Here is a 12443-nt window from a genome sequence, read left to right as displayed (position 1 = left end):
GTAAACATAAGAGGGGTGGGGGGCTAGGGTTAAAACATTTCCCACTGAGAATTAGAAAGTCACCTAGAAAGAGAATGCCATCTGCCTGAGTGTTGTGTTTTACCCACCTAGACTACATGGCTTCTTTCTCTGTGCCAATTTCTGGAGATAATCCTTCCACTGCCTGAGGCTTTTCACTTTTTTATGAGCATTCCAGTATTTTAATACAGTGTTTTAAAGTTTGTCTGTAAAAGTACAAACTGACAGAGACAGGAGTCAACATAATGTTAATTTAGTCAAACCTGCTGTCAGGAGAGATGTTGATTTGCCTGCTCAAGTCACTTTTGGTCCTGCTTACTTTCATTAAATAAAGGGCACGCATGCATGCACATGTGCGCACTCACACACAGACTTTTCTCGATGCTTTTTCCACCTGCACAAACACCCTCCACCAGATCTACAGTCCGTGCATACAGCAAGTTTGATTTGCTCCACTTTTCCTGTCTGTTCCCTTTGGCAGTAAGCTATCATAACAGCTTTGAAGGAGGGTAGCAGATTGGCATTTATTGTCCTTGGTCCACAAGATCTTCAAACGTCTTTAAACAGACAACTAGGATTGTTGTTATAGCCTTTTCCCTCTGTTGTGATCATGGATCAGTAGGCCTTCTTCTTGATGACTGTAGGGATGTTGTGATCCACCTTTTTTCACTTCCCATCTGGTACCGATATTGCAGCCTTTGGTTTTGGCCAATACCAGAATCAAAATCAGTCATATAAAGTGGAATGGGAATTATAAATGTCAACCGAGTCTATTGTGTGTAAGATTGCTGCAACCGTCAAAACCTGTGTTTTTGTGGTCCATCCCATATAGGTTTTGGGCCATGCAGTTCTGAGCTGAGGCAAGCCAAGCTACAGCACTGTGTTTGGACGACCATCTTACCAATCACCTTTCTTCAACCGCTCGCAAATGGAGCTGAAAGTGTGGGTGGATGGAGTGGTGCGGGTGGTATGCGGACTGTCAGAAGAGACATCTTGCCAGGATGTGGTCATCGCTTTGGCCCAGGCAATTGGTGAGTAAATTTAGTTCTTATATGACAGTACCACCTGATTTGACTCCTTTTAAAACTCATTCCCACCAAGCTGTAACCTTAAACTGATTTCAAGGTTTCACGTTGTCAAACAGTATTGAACCGCTTTTTGGCCTCTTCCATGAGAGTACTAACTGTAGTCTGCTCTAGTATAGTAGTTTAAATGTGGAAAAACAGCAATTTGTTGATGGCCGACAGAGAACTTTCATTTGCACATAATAATGGAATGAGAGGAACACAACATACCTAAGGTTCAACAATAAATCTAAGGTCCCAAGTTTGGATTTTGAATACAGTGAATCAGTCCACTCCATATTGGCAAATTTATTAAAAAAAAAAAAAAAACTTTTACACTTTTGAGTTTACCTGATTATACTCATCCCTAATTTTAAATTGCAAAGGGTTTCTGGCTTTTTTTTTTTTAACTCACAAAAGTGTAAAAATGAGCTAATCACTCTTACGTTGTTACAATGTATTTACAATTATGATATCAAGTGTTTGTTTCATGTTTATAACTGCTAGGACATCACCCTAATATCACCTCCCGCCCCCTTCACTGTTCACAATGCAAACCACATACTGTGATTAAACCAGCGGAAGTATATACCGCTTAATGGAAGCACGGCTGAATTAAAAAAAACATTCTTGCGGACAAGACAAAGAGCATGTGAAATCCTAAAGTTACATCTTTGCACTAAATTAGGAGCTCCACTGGATTTTCATGAGGTCATTTTGGATTTGAGCCTCCCCATGTATCCTCTGGCTTTATTCGAGCCATACGCTGCAGCAGCATTTACAACATAAGACCAGATTTAGCACTCTGTTCCATGAGTGAGCTGCTTGCCAAGCCATAAGGGAGGGTTTGTCCTCGTTTTAAGGTCCTTGTGGAAAGTTTAGTTTATTTGAACATCTTTACATGATGGGAAAGTTGTACATTCTTCTCAATCTCAGAGGCAAATATTTAAAGGTATCAAAATACATATGTTGTAATTTATTCATTTATTATTCCTCACAGAGTGGAGTGCGTAATAAAAAAAAAAATCACTCCTTCACTGACCTTGAACAGACAATCTTTAACATGTAAATTCCTTACAATTATTTGATTCACTTTTGTGAAAAGGGTACAAATATTTAGAGAGAATAGTTCATTTTCTGAAACACTATATTGATGTGTTGTTTTTCTTTGTTCCCAGGTCAGACAGGCCGCTATGTTCTAATTCAACGTCTGCGGGATACAGAGCGACAGTTGCTGGCCACAGAAAGACCTCTTGAGTCTCTGGCCAAGTTAGGCCAACATGGCAGTGAGGTTCAGTTTTTCCTGCGTCGCACTGGCCCGAGCAGCAGTGATGGGCCAGGCTTAAAACAAGACAAAGTATCCCCTATACCCTTGCCCAAGTATGCTGAGCCAGACCTTTTAAAACGCAGCCAACCCAAGAAGTCGCTCACGTTCAACCTGGGCCCATCAACTTCTCCCAGAGCCAAGCAGTTCCAGAGGTCTCCTCAGGACTCCCCAGACCAAGGAGCCTCTCCTTCCTCTTCTCCGATCCCTCCATCTCCTCATAATCAATCTCCCACACCACCAATAGGCCCATCCAAAGAGGAGGTCTTTAGGGCAGTTCTTCAGCAACAGGAGAGACTTAGAACCCTTAAAGCACAACTCGAAACCCTCGAACGGGAGTCTCATACTTGGGAGCGCCACTATCCACCTCTGTGTCCTTCACCTGTCATTGATGCTCGCTTCCAAGAGGAGTTGGACACTCTAGAGCAAACAGTTCGGATGAACCAGGCTGAGCTTGCCCACGAGCAATACTGGGAGGAGGAGTTTCAAGCTGAGACAGAGCGGGAACGAGGAATGAGGAGGAAGCTCGGGGAGCTCCATGCTAAGTTAGATGATTGCGGAAGGCGACTTCATGAGTTCTCAATGCGCTCCACTCAGCTCGAGCAAGAGATCCAGCGAGAAAGTCAGATGGAAGCCAAAAACAGAGGGCCACAGGAATCTCTTGATGCTGTGAAAGCTCAACTCCAGAGTCAAGAGAAGCACAGGACAGAGTTAGAGGAGCAACTCTCTGAGGCTGATATTGCTTTGGGGAAGGCAGAATCTCTGCTGCAGGTAAGGAGTGAGGTCACAGTTTTGGAAAAGGGGCAGTAAAGCCATTATAGGTCAAGGTGTTTTTTGTTTGGCTGTAAAGAACAGACTCTTTTCTTCCCAGACTGTTGAATATGTCCCTCTGCTCCCTGTAAACCACAGCAAACACATTAGTTCAAAGACCTTTACTGAGTGCAACACGTTGTAGAGTAAAATTAAAACTTTCTGAGTTCATCTTTATGTATTTGAACTTTAAAAATATTCCAACAAATTTGATATGCTCATCATTATCCTATGAAAATGTTATCAAAGGAAGTTTTGGACCCTTGCTGAGCCAGCTTGGCAGGTCTTATTTTGTATATGTTCTAAACATGCATACGTACTAATGATATTACAGATCACCATGTCTAACTATTCTTGAACTGTATAAAAATGAGATTAAAGAGACTTGTTTTTTTAGCCCAGAAGCTTGACTTTATTGGGTCAACTGAGACTTATTTGAATGTAGTTATTTAGTCATGATGTTATCTTAGGTGCGGCTATGTCAATTAAAGCCTTGCCCAGAAAATGTTTCCTATTAGTCCATATGAAACAAGAGACTCCGCTATCTGTGTCAGTGAGCTCACATTTGAGGTCACGTCGTTTAGATTGTTCCGCTTGGTGGAACTAAGGTACAGGGACAACTTTAAGTCAGGTGATTTGATGGCGACCATTGTGTCCTGTTCCACAGGGCTCCACGTCACAGCTAAGTGGTTAGAAAACTGAAGAAACTAAAGTATAATTATGATCTCATTTGTGCTTCAGCAAGTCATTCCCTTGGAGGACTCTTGATTCATGCTTTGAGACTGGCTCTTTGTCATAGTCATCAGCAGAACAATATACAGTACTGTACATTTCGCACCAAGACCAACACAAGGCTCTCTTTATTACATCCAGGATTATGTTCCAAAGTGCAATATTCACCTGCATTTTAGAAATTCTAAAATGCCCTCATACACACAGACTATTTTAACTGTAACAATTATAGTGGTGGCTTCTTACTCCATATGGATTTGTGCAAATTAACAGGCCAAAAAGGAACTCTGCCACCTATCAGCCATATGATAAGTAACAGGTTTTAGTTTATTTACTGCATTGGGTGTGATGAGCTCAGTTTTCCTAGCATTAGAGTAATGGAGGCAGATGTGCAGGTGTTAACTGCAGCAGGCCGCTACAGTCCGGTTAACGCCTCCTCTTCCCCTAAGGTGGGGGTCATAACTTGCAACTGTATTTCTCCATAGATACTTTATTGCAGTGGATCATCTCATCGATCTTTGAATTTTGCGTGTTCAATCATTTGATAATTTTCCTGCAGTTCCCCCGAGTTTCCCTGGCCTCAGATCAGTTAAAAGCAATTCATTGTAGCTGTGCATCTGACATGTTGGCATGATAGAGGCTAGTAAAGGATTGTGACATTGCTGGAATGACTAACTGCAAATGAATGGGCTAGAGGTGACTGATGACGTCAGAATGCAGACCCTGCAAGCTCAGTGGTTTCGAATTCCTCACTCCGATGCCCCCTTATGGCAGGAAATACCACTTGAACCAGTAATATGAGTCCTCTTCATGAGCCCTGTGGAATAATTTCCATATTTAACAGCCCTGCAAAATTAAATCTGCTGTACTCTCAACACATTTTTCATTTTCCATGCGTGCTTGGCACGATGCGCCGTCCTCCCTTATGTTTTCCCGTATTTTTTTTTTCCTTTTAATCTCAAGGCAAAGCAGGATGACCTGGAGGAGTTAAACAAGGAACTGCGGCAATGTAACCTGCAGCAATTTATTCAACAAGCAGGCGTCCTGCCTGCTCACAGCCAATCACGCACAGACCTCCAAGAGCAACTGGAGCAGTTCGAACTGGCGCATCTTTTACAGGATGGATACAGAAATGACTGTAAGGCCGGAATTTAGAAATATTAAAACCATTTTGCTGTAACTGTTACCCATACGGATGTTTTTGTGGTCCCTATATCTCTAGCGGAATCACCGCCTCGCCCTACTGCCAAACAGTTCCTAGGACATCCACGGAACCTACAGAACCCCCTTGTGTCCAGCCTCAACCCCGAGGGTGTGTATGTGTGAGACCCTGCCGCCTTCCACGTCCATCCTGCTCTGCCCCCTCCCTTCTGGTCCCCAGGATTGTTGCCTCCCGTACTTTTCTCCATCCCGGCTTGTTTTGGGTTTGAGGCTGCTGTTTTTGGTGTTGGGATGTGGAAGCATTTGGAGGTGGAGAATCCTGCAACTTCTCAATTTTACGTCCTTGTGCTCTACCTTTCATAGCTGCGGTCAGCTTCCCTCTCCGATTGACCACGGATTAAGTTTGAAATGTTGCATTCCTTCTTCCACTGACATTTCCTTTACTTTGCTTTCTTTTCTTATTCTTTTATCTTCCCCTCTTTCTTTTTTTCTGGACTAACTCCTCTCTGGCACATTTTCCTGAGGACACTTAATCACTGAAAGGATTCATACCCTGGCCAACTTTTGAATCATGCTAAAATTTTCCCTAATCAATATGTATTTTCTGGCTAAAAAAATGACAAAAATATGAGAAAACGCAGACAAGCACATAGAAAATATTATGTGCATTATATACTGTATATATAATATTCTGACCTAGAACCTACAAACTAAGGCAGATCTGCTCACAGTTTGGTCAGCGTGTTGCAGAAAATATATTACTAATTTCCATATTATGTAGTGCAGTATACCATTCATGTCCAAAATAATTCAAACCATTATTAATATCCGTTTGTTACAACGAGTCGATAATAATGCTGAATATTATGTCAGATGTCACCTTGATCGTTTAGTGTGGAAAGAAGTACACAATTTAGAAGACAATTGAAGATATTTTTTATAGCTGTAATTAAACCTTTTGCCACATTTGTATGATAATGGTAAAGATCATCTCAGAAGTTACCCGGATCAGAAGGGAAATAAGAAAATAGATTTTTTTTTTAAATATTTGTGGATATTTTCCAATATTTATAATCAAAGCATTTGCCAAGTCCGGATGCAGTTTCAAACCAATAGATCTGTTTCAACAAAATAATACTAAATAAATGTATTGAACAGAATGAATTGAACGTAATAAATTGAACGTTTGCCCAGGGTATTCATATTTTTGGATTTACTACTGCCTGTATCTCCACTTTGAGGATAACTTTCCTCTCATGTCAACAGTTGTTCACACTGATGGCATCTACTATATTGTGTTCTCTAGTTTTGAAAGTTCTGGTTCAGTTTGTACAGCATATTGATGCCATTTATGTGTAACGGGTGTATCTCAACTCCAATGCCTTGTACTTTGGTGACCCTCAACATCCAAAGAACACTACTCGCCTTTCACGGAGGGCTCTGCATGTTTTGCACTGTCCCAATCTCTTTCTCTGTAAAAACTTGGCCTGTTTGTGCGCTAATAGAAATATATTTCTTCTTCTTAACTGTTGTGCGCTAATAGAAATATATTTCTTCTTCTTAACTGGACCTTACACATTTGTCAGCTTCAAAGCTCCACACTAAAAGAAAGGAGTACATTTTCAGCGTGCAAATGGGCCAAGGTTTAAGATGCTTCATTTTTGTTGTTTTTTTTCCCGTTATCTGAATGTGCCTGTTTGCTGTCATCACACTTCACATTTGGCCTGTCATAAATTACACTGTCCCCCAGTGTAATGTAGATTGAGGGTGTGTTTAGCCTAACCGATAGCAAATGTACAGTGTACAAAAGTTGGAATATGAAGTTTAAATTCCTCAAGCCAGTGTTGATTGTATACCAAGCACTTATAGTATATTGTGGTGACAGGTCCAAATGAAGTCTGTTTTTGGCTTCCTTTACTAATTTTGTGGGTTATTTAAAGCAGTCTTCCCTGCCGTTTGAATCCATTTTTGACTGCCTTTTAGAGTACTCGGACTTTGTTCGAAAGTAGAAGAATCAGTCTATTCCATCATGTGTGATTATCCTGATGTTGTAGGTTTCTCAGAAAGGTTTTTTATTATTATTATTTTTTTTTTTAAACAAAGGGATCATTATCCCCAATTGTTTTTGTGTCTTGCAGTCCTGACATCTCAAGAGTCGTCATGGCGATAAAACATGGACCGCAGGGCCAGGGGAACGTTGTTCACTTATGTCACCATCACCTCCTATTTAATGCCTTTCTTTGTAAATCCCATTATTATTAGTACCATGATTTACATACTGTAAATACTTGAGAAATATATTTACAAAGTTTTGCTACTGTAATTTGCAAATTATCTGTAAAATGTAAAATAATGTAGGAGCCTTTTACTTAGCACAATTGTTAAAATGTATTTATATGTAATAAGAGAATATCTTGTTTTAGAGAATAATTTGTGCTTTCATTGTATTTTATTACCTATATTATGAGTCATTTCAATTTTACAATGCAGAATCTTGAAGTGAAAATCTATCTGCAACCTCCAGCAGTAAATGATCAACACAAGCATTCCAAAACTGACATCAGGTCTTTGTGAAATATGAATACACGGTTTGAATCATTCACACTCCTTTGCGCTTCTTTCTCAAAGCACAATGGCTCCGGCGATGAGTTGTGATTATTTCTTGGCATTTGACTGGAAGCATTCACAGGTGATTGAAAAGTGCCCCCTTGCATGCACCACAGGCAAACGTGGCAACCATCTTGGTCTCTCATCTGGTGTTGTTCCAGGCGATGAAGCTACTTCGATTGTAGATAATAAGGATGTGACAATGAAAGAATGCTACACATTTGTGGGCCTTGTAGGGACACCACTTCAGTCAAATGGGTAATGTTTCTCATGTTTAAGTGTACTGAAGGAGTAAGTGCACAGCCTTTGTGACCAATTTGAATGGTATTGTGTGGTAAGGAAAACCATGTTATGAAACACTTATTTCAGGTCTGTGTAAAAGTGGAGATAGCTGAGAATTGAAGGAAGAAAATTATAGATGTGCCTTTGCTAAAAGTGTAGTGTCATTTCAGTAGTTATTCCTAACAAAGTATTTGGCCAACAAGTGGTTTTGCTTTGATACAAAGAAATACGTCAACATATCTAAATTCATCACCGCAATGTATTTGAATATAGCAACCAAGATGTGAAAATGTCTATATAACATTTAGGAATTCTGCCGGTAATTTACTAGCCTGACTTGGGTGCAAGAAATATGGGCTTACTTCCCACATTGTGTTGCTGTGAGTGTGAATCATTGTCAGTTTACGGTACTGCATTTTCGCTTCATGATGGTCTGCCTTTTACCATCCATCCATGTTCGATAGTTCTCATCCTCAGTAGCTGCAGGTAGTCTGCAGCCTCTACCAGCTGAATGGGCCAGAGTCGGGGGTATTTCCTGTGGACTGGTTGTCAGGCAATTGCAGGGCTTTTTTTTTTTTTTTTAAACCATTTCTTCTAACTTTTCGCAAGATAAAGTATTTCAGCAAAGTGACATCAATGCAAATATAACTAATTCTCAAGAAATAAAACGATTCATAGACATCTATAGATGTCACCAAACTAAATTTCCTCCCTTTGGATGATCTTAACTATGGGAGATTATCGGATGACTTTGCCATTGCAGCAAATGCTTAATATTTTAATTTTCCAAGAAATAATTACAGTAATGCCCCTGCTTCCACATTTCAAAAAAAAAAATTATAAATTTTTAAATACACCTGAGGCATTGTTTTTTTTTTTTTTTTTTTTTTTGCATTTTACATTTAAACAAAATCCATTGACTGCAGAGCAATGGATAAAAACATTGTGAAGTGTTTAAAAACAAAAAAGTGTAATAATGCTTACCGAAAAAATAAAAGTCTACCGCACTATGCGATTTTGCACTGACCTCGATGTTGAGTTCCACACGAAGCCTCACGAAACACCCAAGCATGACCAGTGAAGGCTTGCAAAAATCTTTTCTACAAAATAGTACTACAGTACTCTGCGGTCATATTGAAACACGCACACCACAAGTCATTCACTGTTGGCTTTCCATCCGACTCTGACCTTTTTGAACTCCCATCATGCCACGTGTATATGATGAATGATATGATATGATTTAAAATCGACAAGATGGCCAGTTTCAATATAATGATTACTTAGTGTCTGTAGAATTCGATTATACTGAGTAGATTCCGAGCCGTCTGGCAGGGTGTTACGTAATCTCCTAAATCCACTGTCTGGCGTCTGGACCCGGTACACCTCTGACACCCACTTGTGGACGACAACAGTCCTGCATGCCGTCCAACAGTTTTTCTTCAAATGAGGTCACAGCTACTGTAGTCGCATGCGCATTAATCAACATTTCAGGTCCTCATCCTGTATGTCCCCCGTGCAACAAAAACTACACTGACTACGGCGTTTCGAGACATCCGGCTAGATTGTTTATTTAGTCTTATGGTATTCACTCATTTCATTCATAGCACATATCATGTTAAGAAGATTCATCACCATAGAGAGTGAATGATTGCCATGAATGACTGTGATGACATACAGTTGTCCACCTATTGATACATTTGTACAACAATGAGACATTTTACAATTAAAAGAATTAATCCCCCTCTCGTATTAAAATGTGTACACAATTTCGCACAAACAATTTGGGGTAATAATTTGGGTGACTAATTTTAAGGCAAACTGCAGTCATGTAATAGGTATCCAATATGAAAGTGTGCGCGTGTTTGTATGTACAAAGAGCGAATCACAGAAATACATCGAGGGTGAATAGGTCACAGAGGTCGGACGTAAAAAGCAAATGCTGCACATCCTGTGGAGACCATAAATAGATTACAGTAGGCGGACAAAGGGAGGGGCTGGACCCCCAGTCTCAGCACCACAGTCCTGGGACGTGGAGAAGGAGGGAAGCTTGTTGAAGGATGTTCCGTGGGAAGTTTTCCTAAAACCAGGTTAGCCGCTGTCACACGCACAGTGGAACTGGCATTGGGCGCAATGTGCGTTAGTCAGTGGCTCACCTGCTTTTAGTTTTGCTATAAATCGCTGCCGTATGTGGCAGCAAGAACACACAATATAAAGAACAAAACATGTACACTGTGCAGTCAGACAAGACATAACAAACAGAAGCAGGGGGCTAGGTGACACCTGGAATGGAATGAAGGAATTAGAATGAAATAATTTCAGTTACCCAATACAGACAGTGTACCGCAAAAAAGCAACGGGAGTGTGTATTCCTATAATCAAAAAAAAAAGGAGAAAAAACAACAAATGGAATAATTAGATTAAATTGAGTCATCTCAGACAGGTGAGATGTAGCCGATTTAAATGCTATGAGCAGAGTAAAGAGCATCCATTCTTCAGTTTTCTACTGCTTTGGCATATAAATGGAGCTGTACTTACCGGTCCCAAGTTTTCCCTGCGGTATACCTAAATACCCCCCACCAAAAAAAGAAAAAAAAGTTGGGTGTATCTCGTACATTTCCAAATACACTCCTTTTTTTCCTACTTCTATTTGTAAATTCACAGTGCACGATAAAACTTGGGCGCATTTACAAATTCTAGTATATCCTACACAACCGAAGTTGAGTTCACTTGCACTGTCTCTTCCCAGCCCACTCCCGTGTATCGACAACCTGACCTGCTTATGCAAATTGACAAGACAACGGGCACCACGTCCGGCCAATGACCTCTCCGTTGAAGGCAATATGCCCCGCCTATTTGACCTTAGTGACGAATGAAATCCGCCGAAATCTGGTCTTCCCCAACGAGCAGTTACATTCACATTCGCGCTCCAGTTGGGGTGCGGTGCGTTCAGTTTCGCACGTCTTACATTAGGGATAAACCATTCCACTTTTAACCGCCTTTCTATCAAAAGTTATTACTGAATCTAGATATCAATCGGAATGGATTTATGGATATTTAAATAAGCGCTGCACTATCCTCAGGGGCTTTTATTCGTGTAACGCGCGTAGTTTAACTGTCTTTGACTACATAATACCCCTATGATTAGAGCGCGAAGTGGTTGGGCTCGACTCGATTTGTACAGTGTTGCCATGAGCAGAGGGATCTTGTGCACGTAGCAAGGATGCTGCATGACAATCTGATCTCACGATGACGACCAGGAAGAGGAACACTTCAATTATTTACGACGTGACATTCGGGAACATTCTGAGCCCACCCATAATACGTCAAGTCAGTATTACGTGTATTAAAAAAAAAGTACTGGAGGTATTGCCCATCATATTTAAATTACATTTCACACACACGGTAACAATGAAAAAGAAATGTAATAAAACAAGAGTTCGCGTGAGGTCATAAGGAAACAGTGAACGCTCCTTCTTCCTCCCATTTGTAACCAAGAACGTTGCTTCTAAACATTTCCAGTTTGAGACCTTTACTTGAACCTTTGTGTCTAAACGGTATTTGGCTCTGAACCCTCAAAACGGATTATTCACATCCAGGATACACATAACCTCAGGGCATGAAGTCCCAAATTCGGATTACGTTGCATTATGGAACAGATAAAAGTAGTTGGTCTGGTTGAACACAAGGGGGCGACAAGAATACATAGACAAAGGAAATTGAATGAATCCGTTCCTGGGTCAAACTGTTGACATAAATTATATTCAAGAAGGAACGTGAAATCTTACATTTGTTACTAAAGAATGATGTGAAGATAATTGTTGTTTAGTAACTGGTGCAGAACACCTCTCTCACAGACACATTTTCAAAAATTAGTAGAACAAAACAAAAGAGCGAGAGGAAGACCAAAGAAAAGGTTAATGGGCGTTGTGAGGGAAGAGGCACGAGATAGGCTTTGATGGAAAACGATGACACGCTGTGGCGACCTCTAACAGGTCAAGCCGAAAGAAAAGGAAGTAGATAACAAAACACATACTTGGTTGTTTATTTTTACACTTGATGCGTGGGCAGGATCCCCAGAAACCCAACTATTTGTATAAGAACAATAAAAATTACATTTTCCATCATATGTTTCCTTTTAGTAACATTTTAACATCCATTTAAAATAACAGTGACTGCTAAACAAGTACAAGAATTATTCAACCACTGTGTATTTATACATGTAATCTTCAAATCATTAATTAGAAAAATGGGCTGACTTCAAATATATCATCCTATTATTCTTGATTCTTGGTCTATTTGAACAAAAGCACATCGCACCAGTGAAGCATTTTAAATGTGCAGGAAAAAAAATGCTTCGTTGGTCTCCTCCAGTGTGACTTAACATGTTTTATGACTTGTCTCGTCATTTTTTGTTTGTTTGTTTGTTTTTTTTAAGAAGAAAAAAC

At 40.2% G+C, this 12443-nt stretch overlaps 1 protein-coding gene across 1 annotated transcript in view; it reads left to right on the top strand.

The window, feature by feature from the left end:
- rassf7a (Ras association domain family member 7a) overlaps window positions 1–9010 on the top strand; it is a 47494-nt gene extending 38484 nt beyond the window's left edge. The window contains exons 3-7 of the mRNA XM_061823094.1: window positions 851–1049; window positions 2261–3177; window positions 4912–5086; window positions 5171–5260; window positions 7248–9010. Coding sequence (XP_061679078.1) covers window positions 947–1049; window positions 2261–3177; window positions 4912–5086; window positions 5171–5260; window positions 7248–7279 — 1317 coding nt within the window. The 5' untranslated portion in view covers window positions 851–946 and the 3' untranslated portion in view covers window positions 7280–9010. The remainder of the gene's footprint in view (window positions 1–850; window positions 1050–2260; window positions 3178–4911; window positions 5087–5170; window positions 5261–7247) is intronic.
- Window positions 9011–12443: the final 3433 nt, after the last annotated feature.

Source organism: Syngnathoides biaculeatus, chromosome 6 (genome assembly GCF_019802595.1).
Source record: "Syngnathoides biaculeatus isolate LvHL_M chromosome 6, ASM1980259v1, whole genome shotgun sequence".
Lineage (NCBI taxonomy): Eukaryota > Metazoa > Chordata > Actinopteri > Syngnathiformes > Syngnathidae > Syngnathoides > Syngnathoides biaculeatus.
Note: the sequence above shows the minus strand (reverse complement) of the source record. Positions and strands in the feature narration are given on the sequence as shown.